We start from the raw sequence: 10178 nt of genomic DNA on the forward strand, positions 1-10178 counted from the left end.
TTCGCGAAGTTTGCTGCGTATTGTTTGTTTAACATTTAGTATAAAAATATACAAAGTTTTGTATATATCGTAAAAGAAACGAAATAGACACTGCTTGATGATTGAATGATGCAGTGATTTTTTTCGAGATAATTTAAGATTTTGTTATGAAAATTGAATTTGTATGTCTTTTGAGGCATTTGCAAAGAAATATCTTCTTTTCTAGTTATCTTAAAATCGAGCATGTTTTTTTTTAAATAATCGGAAGCTTTGGGAGATAATATAGGTTTATACTTACATTTCAATCGCTTGATTTCTATTAAGATTAAACTAAATTTCCGGTTTTTCATAGGGAAATATGAACATTAAAAACTACAATTATAACTTTTTGTGGGGGAGGTATTAGATAAAGTGAACCGATTTAGTAGTAGTGAGGCTAGAGGAGGATACCGGAAGGGCCTTAGTGCCAGCCTCGGTCTACATGCCGTACGAGACACCCGACCCGCCAAACAGTTTGATGCGCACACTGGTGGAGGAGACGATGGACAGTTGTAAATTGTTGATAGGCTGTGATGCAAATGCTCATCAGTTCCACTGGGGAAGCAGTGACACCAATGTGCGAGGTGAGTCCGTATTCGACTTTATTTTAGTTAATAATTTGCGAGTATGTAATAGGGGAAATACTGCCACTTTCCAGAATAGGGTAAGGGAGGAAGTTATTGATCTCACCCCTACAAATATGGAGGATACTTCCATAGCAGACTGGAGAGTATCGGAGGAGTGTTCCTTTTCGGACCATATAACAAAGCTAGTAAATCAAAACTCTGTACCGATTGGGAACTTTAACGAGAACAAGAGTGAGAGGCCAAAAGAATCTCATGAATAAACGTTAGCGAGGCTTAGAGGAGGTTAGTGCAGCAGCGAGGTTCCGTAAGCTGATCTCATGGGGAGCATTAAGCGGAACGATGGTACCTGGACTAACGCTGCTTCGGAAACTCTTGACCTGTTAGCAGAGGTCCATTTTCCAGGGTGTGAGGATGCCAATCCAGGCCCGCACAGGGTGGTTTTGAGCAGGACCTACACCTTGGAGGAAGCGGTCCTTATTGACGAGCTAATAAGTGATCACAGAGTTTCATGGGCGATTAGTACTTTTCAGCCCTACAAGTCTCCTGGACCTGATGGTAAAATTCCAGCGATACTCCAGAACGCATCGACTAGTTTGGTTACCATACTGCAAAGGATCTTTAGGGCCTGTACTACTGTCGCACATACCGGCACTATGGAAGGAGGTAACTGTGACCTACATTCCCAAAGCTGGGAAACCAAGTCACTCGTTACCTAAGGACTATAGGCCGATAAGTCTTTCTTCCTTTCTTATAAAAACTTTGGAAAGGTTACTAGATTTGGAAATTAGATCATATATGAATCATGACCTCATAAGTAGTTCACAACATGCTTATACCAAAGGGAATTCGACAGAAACAGCGCTGAATGACGTTGTGAGTTGTATAGAAAAGAACATAGATGGTTCCACCCTAGCTGCCTTCTTGGATATTGAAGGTGCTTTTAATAATGTGAAACTCGAATCCATTCATTCTGCTCTAGAGTTACTTGGTGTCCCCTCTATCCGAACTGATTGGGAAGATTTCTGTTAGGAAATCTGTCCCCTCTGTGGAGTACCTCGTGGTTAAGGGATACTTAAGGAATTTGATAGACTAGGAACTCGGGTAGTTGCATACGCAAACGATGTAGTAATCCTAATCAGTGGGAAACATTTATCTACACTGTCTGAACTTATGCAAGGTGCACTGGTAAAACTCTCACGCTGGGCTCACAAAATTGGTTTTTGTGCGAATCCGGCAAAGACGGAGTTAGTACCAAATCCAGAAAGAGGAAAATTAATGAATTTACACCGCCCACACTGGATGGGGCGAAATACCTGGGAGTGGTCCTCGACCATCGGCTAAGATGGAAAAGGAACACGGAGGAGCGCACTAAGAGAGGTCTAATTGCACTTTATTAAGGCCACATGTAACACACTGGCTGTATAAGACAGTGGTCTGCCCCATTCTGACTTATGGATGTCTCGTCTGGTGGCAAGTCGTGAACATTAGCACCAACTTGTCCAGGTTATATTCAGTGCAACGGGCTGCATCAGTTCTCATCACTGGAGCAGCAAAAAGTACCCCTCAGACAGCCCTGAATGCTGTTTTGAATTTTCAAACCTTGGATGTTCTGACACAGTACAAAGCATCCCGAAGTGCCTTGAGGCTTAATGAGATTAACCTGTGGCGTTGTTTGGGGATGTCCAATCCCTGCAGCGGATAGGCCGTCAGAATGGACTAAGTGACAGAGGGGGTGTTACTGATTATATTTTACCATTCCTGGACTTTTACAAAGTGAATGTGTTTATCCCTGACAGGAGTGCCTGGAAGCAGGGCAGACCACTTCCCGATCGTCTAGCCATTTTTACCGATGGTTCAAAAATGGAGGATGGTACGAGTTTTACGTAGAGAAACCCGTAAGAATTTGGCAAGACGTACCTGGTTGCAAGGTACCGAAGTCAATATGGCCGGCAATCTCAGGGTGTAGAACTGCGTCCCTTCTCTTACTTTGCAAGTCAGAAATCAGAATCGCTACAGGGGTCATAACTGGCCACTGCAGAATAAGATCTATGACATGTAAGAGGGATGATGATAACATCGAGTATTGTAGGTTATGTGAGGATGAGGAGGAGATGGAGACAACAATCGAGCACCATTTATGTAGATGTCCTTTACTGATGATAAAAACACATAGACTATTTAGTGTTTATGTGATTGAATCTCTCTCTTACTTATCCTCTATTGACACTACAATTCTGGTATCTTACTGCAGGAGCCTAAAGTGGCTCGGGGCAGGACATCATAGGCTTAGATTAGTCTTGAAAAATCTTTCTTAATCAATCTTTCTTCTTTAAACATTAGTTTTTTTCCTCTACAGTTACTTACTCTTCTTGTTCTATCTTTTCTTATCACTTTCTCACCTTTCCAACTTAATCCCCCATCTCCTCCCACTTAGCACACATCATCATCTGCAGTCACACACCACTATATAGTCTCATCCATAACATGCATCACATCATACGTTTCTTCCTCACCAGCATAATCTGCATGCACACATCACCATATAGACAACAGCCACACATCATCATCATATACATCACACAACACCATATATTTTTATTACACACTATCACCATCTGCATGCACACATCACCATATAGCCGCATCTACAATCACCTCATCCATAACCGACATCACATCTTAGTTCTTCCATACCACCGCCGAATCCATAACCGGAACAACCCATCAAAAGCACACATAGCAATATTCTTCATCTACAGACAAATCATCATCATCTCTAAAATACATATAATTTCAATAGTCAGGATGATCACAATGGACCTCAAGGTCGCCGAGTGGAGTGGCTGCCAGCACGGGAGTTATAACTGTTCCACAAACATCCCATAAGGGACAAGGGAGACTTCTCTCATATCAATGAGTGCACCCCGATTCATATTAGCTCAATGATATGGGACCTACAGTTTATTGCCGAGTCCGAACGGCGTGTCTAAGACACCACTTTTGTAGAGAAGTTTTTTTATATAGCACGGGAGTTGCGCATCCTAAACCTAACCGATTTAGTCCAGCTTCGAACTTGATATAATTTACCCCTAAAAATAAATTAGACCAACAACTCAATCAAAAGAACATAAACATTTATTCAGTACATGTGTATAAAGGAAACAATAAAAAAAACAAATTTTTCTTAGAGGATTAAAGGAACAACAATATACAAACATGCATTTCAATGTTTGTGGTCAGAACCTCCGCCCTTGGTATTTAACAAATATTTGAGAAAAATTTTCAGATCATTTGGATCATTATACAACTGAAATTGTATAGGTGAATATCCAAATGATATTAAATGATGATTAATGAATGCACGCTCAGCGGCAATACTATGCAAAATACTCGTTTGTGGATTTAGACCCTCTGAAGTAGTTGGTACTTCAGCAGTTGATGAATTATCCTGATTAGAGCCCTGGTTAAATGTATTATACTGATATCGAACTCCACCTAAACTTCGAGTTTTTGGTCTATTCACATTTTTGGAAGACATAACATTTTGACCATATTTACCCCGCCATTGCAAACGCTTTAGCCTAACCCGAGGTTGAAGTGACCGAACATTATAATTGCAAGGATTTTTTAAATCAAATATTGTGTTGAAATCACATTTGAATTTCATTGGCCGAGGTACTTCTGTGGCAATGCTACTTTCATTGGAATTTGAATCTCCACCCACATAATTGTTTTCCAATTTAAATGGTTTCGGAAATTCCTCAAAATGCTGGTCGGAAGGTTTCTTGGAATTCGTTCCTGATTTTTGCGTTGGTGCTTTTGACTTGCATGTTTTAGAATTTGTTGATTTCTTTGTTTTGCAAGGTCCAGCAATAGATTTCTTGGCTACTTTACTTCCCCCCTTTGGAGCTTCGTCGTCAGTCTTGTTTATTGGTTTGACATTACGTTTACGCTGTTTTTCAGTTTTAGCTTCAAGTTTTCTTCTTTTTGGTGGTTTTTTGAAATAAACTGAATCGTTGACCGTACTTGTTTTCTAAAAAAAAAAATTAATACTTTGAAAGTCGTTTTTAGTTATGGTTCAAAATATTAACTACCTTCTTTTTCTTGATTTTTTTGTTAAAACTTGAATCTGAAATACTTGTATCTTCAGATGTTGCATTTTCCATATTTTCTAATAGATTATCTTGAAAGTTGGTTGTGGAAACACTTAATGCCGTAGATTCAGAGTTGTCACTGTCATACATATTTTGGCTATCATCCAAATCTACGGAAGCATCATCCTTAATGTCAGCTATCGGTAATTTCTCCAACTCAATGCGAACATCTTTTACATCTTCATTCTGAAATATATAAACTCCTTTAAATAGAAAATATAATAAAGCGCTTTATATTTTACCATTGCAGAATGATTTTGGATGCTAGCCAAATGATCAGAAATAAATTTTGAATCCTGAAACATATTGAAAAAATGTCTATGCATAACTAAGTATATATATAAGATTAAACAATTCTTACTAGTTCTTCCTCTGTTTTAAGTTTTGTAGGTTCGAATGTAATCCCTTGCTTCGATACAGGAAGATTTTGTATCTCGTCTGAATGATTCGTTTCATAAGCAATATTAGGGGTAGTTTACACTATATGTAAATGTCATATGACATGAAATTTTCCATCATTATATAGTCGCTAATATGTGCAATATTGGGGATTTTCCTTACGCAATTTACTTTGTGCGTCCACACCAGCAAAATTGTAATAAAATTACGTCTCCACATTGCCTGCGTGGGTAGATATGGAATGTATTTATTTCTTGTCATATGGCATTGATTGATAGTGTAAACTACCTCTTAGAATCCTGGAATAATAATATTGGTTATATATACATATAAACTTTACTACTCCTTATTAAATTACATACCAAATCTTCCTCAGTTTTAATTTTATCAAGTCCCGTTAATAAACTTCGCTCCATAACCGAAAAAATATTTTCGGATTTTATTTCACAACAAAGTTTCAGATTCTATAACGAAAAAAGATCAACATGATGTAAAACTAAATTTGTTGTCAAATGCCAAAATGTCGAATGGAAACCAGGAATCTTAATTTTGTTCGACATCCTGAGATAGGTCAATTATGTGATAAATTACCTTTGGTTCATCATCGGTGGTTTCTTGTTTCACATAATTTGCTATGGAACCAACTGAAATACTTTGCTGGGCAATTTCTATTGATTCTGATATTTCCTTCTCTTCTTTTATTTTAATATCCATTAGTGGTAATATACCTTTGATATTTTGATTTTCCTCCATCTCACCATTTTCACAATATTTGTCTTGCGAAATAGATACCACCGACGTTATTTTTAATTTAAAAGGATTATTGTTATTTAAATCGGCACTCAAATATGATGATGACTCCATACTGCTCGCAGCATCATCTTCCGCTTTAACATCGAACATTTCTGATCCCGTACGGTTGTTATCAGATGCCTTTAAAATAATTAGAATTAAAATAAAGTAGTATCAGTCGTTTTACCGGCTGCTTTATACCATCAACCTATATCAGGGAAAAGAAATAATGGAGGGTTAAACCGTGAGTTAGAGACCATTCGCTTGAACTTGCGCCTAGAAACGGCATCGTTAACTTATACTTGTTGGCAAATCCAAACAGTTACAGAATTCAGAACTAAAAGTAAAACCTGGAATGTTTATACTAGGAATTCCTTATCTTGGGGCACGTGGACTTGCTCAAAGCAGGTATGTAGCCAGAAATTATTGATTTTTTTTTTATTTTTTTTTTTTGTCTATTTCAAACGGGTAACAACGCCTATAAGCAAAACAAAAGGAAAGTTATCCTAAACTAGCAAAACAAATTTTGAAATATTGTGTGAGAGAAAATCGTAGAAGTACAGTTGCGTGCAAAATAATAGCAGTGCGGAACTGCTATGTACGAAAATTGCAATAAACTGCTATAAATCCTTAAAGGAATTTAATTATCTGCATCAGGCGAATGCTTATAATATTCCAGACCTCACGGGCTAAAATATTTTACATAAATATGCAACTATTAAGAAACAACATTGAAGTTTTCTGCTCGGGAAGGTTTTTTCGTGTGCAAAATAATAGCAGTGCAAGTAAGCCAAGTAAAATGAACATGTTAAAAGCTATTTATTTATAACTTTTAACAGTTGAAAAGTATTTTGGAATGAAAATAAGACGAAATACTGACAATACGTGCACAAATGTGGATCATCACTGCCTTTAGTGCATCACTGCAGTCCACATGGTCATAAACATAAAAAAATAAAATTTTTCAAGAAAAAACTTACCAAATAGTGGAAGATATCGGTGGTATTTTCTCAAAAATTATTTGTAATGGTCGAAAATCATCGTACGTATCCTCGAAACAACTAATATCCGTAGTACGGATACTATTTTTGGAATTTGATGTAAAAATAATCTAACAAAGCGATGGAAATAAGACCAAATCTTTTAGAAACGTGCTTAAAACTCACTTTTATGTATTAGCTTGGTCTACATTTTTGTTATCCAGAGCTAGAGTTGTCAGTATTTCGTCTTATTTTCATTCCAAAATACTTTTCAACTGTAAAAAGTTATAAATAATTAGCTTCTAACATGTTCAATTTACTTGGCTTACTTGCACTGCTATTATTTTGCACACGAAAAAACCTTCCCGAGCAGAAAACTTCAATGTTGTTTCTTAATAGTTGCATATTTATGTAAAATATTTTAGCCCATGAGGTCTGGAACCTTATAAGCATTCGCCTGATGCAGATAATTAAATTCCTTTAAGGATTTATAGCAGTTTATTGCAATTTTCGTACATAGCAGTTCCGCACTGCTATTATTTTGCACGGTACTGTACATTGATATAGTCCATATTCGAACCTGATTTACTATGTCTGATAGATGTGCATAGTATGAATCAATTTAATAAGTGCATTCGATTTGATAACTCCCCTTTTGTAGGGGAGGTGTCCAAAGGAGTGGCCCATCTTCGAACTTGATTTAAGTCTGGACAAAATATTATGTGTGGCCAATTTTGGACCAAATCGGTCAGAAACACAGACAGACGTACGGAAAGGGATAAATCTACTGCAACTTATCGTATCAAAGTGCATATAACCTCGTTAGCCTTAGCCTGAGATTATAACAAGGTAAGGCCACAAGTATTAAATTTATATACAGGGCAACCATGAATAAAAATTCCATGCGGAATTTGTTCCATATGCCCAATTTTACAATTTTTAATTTCCAAAATTTATGCAAAATGGGAATATTTTTGTCTATTCGGCGAGAATATTCCATAATTAAGTGATTCTAGTAGTTTTGAACCTTTTCAAATATTTATTTTTAAAAGAATTCACTTTTTAAAATTATTTTCCGTGTGAAAAATTCCGAGGAAATTATTCGTGATTACCCTGAAAAATTTGGTAGCATTTCACGAAAAAGAATCGCAGTCATTGAAAATCATAAAATTTCGTACGAAATTAAGTACAATAATGATCACAGAGTTTCATGGGCGATTAGTACTTTTCAGCCCTACAAGTCTCCTGGACCTGATGGTATAATTCCAGCGATGCTTCAGAATGCACCGACTAGTTTGGTTACCATACTGCGAAGGATCTTTAGGGCCTGCATTCTACTTTCGCACATACCGGCACTATGGAAAGAGACTGTGACCTACATACCCAAAGCAGGGAAGCCAAGTCATTCGTTACCTAAGGACTATAGGCCGATAAGCCTTTCATCCTTTCTTCTAAAAACTTTGGAAAGGTTACTAGACTTGGAAATTAGATCATACATGAATGATGGCATCATAAGCAGTTCACAACATGCTTATACCAAAGGGAAATCGACAGAAACAGCGTTGCATAACGTTGTGAGTTGTATAGAAAAGAATTTGGATGGTTCGAGTTCCACCCTAGCTGCCTTCCTAGATATCGAAGGTGCCTTTAATAATGTGAAACTCGAATCCATTCATTCTGCTCTAGAGTCACTTGGTGTCCCCTCTATCCTTACTAATTGGATTGATAGCATGCTGGAAAGTGGGCTTATAAATTCAAGTATTGGGAAGAGTTCCGTTAGGAAATATGTCACAAGAGAGAGGAGATTTATCTCCCCTCTGTGGAGTACCTCGTGGTTAACGGGATACTTAAGTAATTTGATAGACTAGGAACTCGGGTAGTTGCATACGCAAACGAGTAGTATCCTAATCAGTGGGAAACATTTCTCTACACAGTCTGAACTTATGCAAGGTGCACTGGTAAAACTCTCACGCTGGGCTCACAACATTGGTTTTTGTGTGAACCCGGCACAGACGGAGTTAGTACCAACTCCAAAAAGAGGAAAATTAATGAATTTACACCGCCCACACTGGATGTGGTCCTCGACCATCGGCTAAGATGGAAAAGGAACACGGAGGAGCGCACTAAGAGGGGTCTAATTGCACTTTATTAAGGCCACATGTAACACACTGGCTGTATAGGACAGTGGTCTGCCCCATTTTCTGGTGGCAAGTCCTGAACATTAGCACCAACTTGTACAGGTTATATTTAGTGCAACGGACTGCATCAGAGCAGCAAAAAGTACCCCTCAGACAGCCCTGAATACTGTTTTGAATTTCCAAACCTTGGATGTTCTGACACAGTACAAAGCATCCCGGAGTGCCTTGAGGTTTAATGAGATTATCCTGTGGCGTTGTTCGGGGATGTCCAAGCCCTGCAGCGGATAGGCCGTCAGAATGGACTAAGTGACAGAGGCGGTGATACTGATTATATTTTACCATTCCTGGACTTTAACAATGTGAGTGTGTTTATCCCTGACAGGAGTGCCTGGAAGCAGGACAGACCACTTCCCGATCGTCTAGCCATTTTTACCGATGGTTCAAAAATGGAGGATGGTACGAGTTTTACGCAGAGAAACCCGTAAGAATTTGGCAAGACGTACCTGGTTGCAAGGCACCGAAGTCAATCTGGCCGGTAATCTCAGGGTGTAGAACTGCGTCCCTTCTCTTACTTTGCAAGTCAGAAATCAGAATCGCTACAGGGGTCATAACTGGCCACTGCAGAATAAGATCTATGACATGTAAGTGGGATGATGATAACATCGAGTATTGTAGGTTATGTGAGGATGAGGAGGAAATGGAGACAACAATCGAGCACTATTTATATAGATGTCCTTGACTGATGATAAAAAGACATAGACTATTTGCTGTATATGTGATTGAATCTCTCTCTTATTTATCCTATATTGACCCTACAGTTCTGGTATCTTACTGCAGGAGCATAAAGTGGCTCGGGGGCAGGACATCATAGGCTTAGAATAGTCTTGAAAAATCTTTCTTAATCAATCTTTCTTCTTAAAACAATCTTTTTTTCCTCTATAGTTACTTACTCTTCTTGTTCTCTCTTTTCTTATCACTTTCCACTTCCCTCCTTTCTCACCTTTCCAACTTAATCCACCATCTCCTCCCACTTAGCACACATCATCATCTGCAGTCACACATCATCATCATATACAGTCACACAACAACATATATTTTTATTACACACTA

General features: G+C 38.0%; 1 protein-coding gene across 1 annotated transcript; it reads right to left on the minus strand.

Annotated features, from left to right (window-relative positions):
* Positions 1-3828: 3828 nt before the first annotated feature.
* On the minus strand, positions 3829-5159 carry LOC141394863 (uncharacterized). The gene is made up of 4 exons (XM_073969941.1): positions 5121-5159; positions 5002-5055; positions 4700-4945; positions 3829-4638 (listed from the first exon to the last, which is right to left on the minus strand). The coding sequence occupies exons 2-4, from the start codon at positions 5002-5004 to the stop codon at positions 3829-3831; spliced, it is 1059 nt and encodes a 352-aa protein (XP_073826042.1). The 5' UTR covers positions 5005-5055; positions 5121-5159.
* Between the last annotated feature and the right edge of the window lie 5019 nt (positions 5160-10178).

This window comes from Musca autumnalis, unplaced genomic scaffold (assembly GCF_047663935.1).
Source record: "Musca autumnalis isolate F117 unplaced genomic scaffold, ASM4766393v1 scaffold_2, whole genome shotgun sequence".
NCBI classification, from domain to species: Eukaryota; Metazoa; Arthropoda; class Insecta; order Diptera; family Muscidae; genus Musca; species Musca autumnalis.

Coding starts and splice junctions, on each gene's coding strand:
- LOC141394863 (XM_073969941.1), bottom strand. Junction 4,639..4,699: donor AAAAAATCAAGAAAAAGAAG/GTAGTTAATATT, acceptor TTTTTTTTTTAG/AAAACAAGTACGGTCAACGA.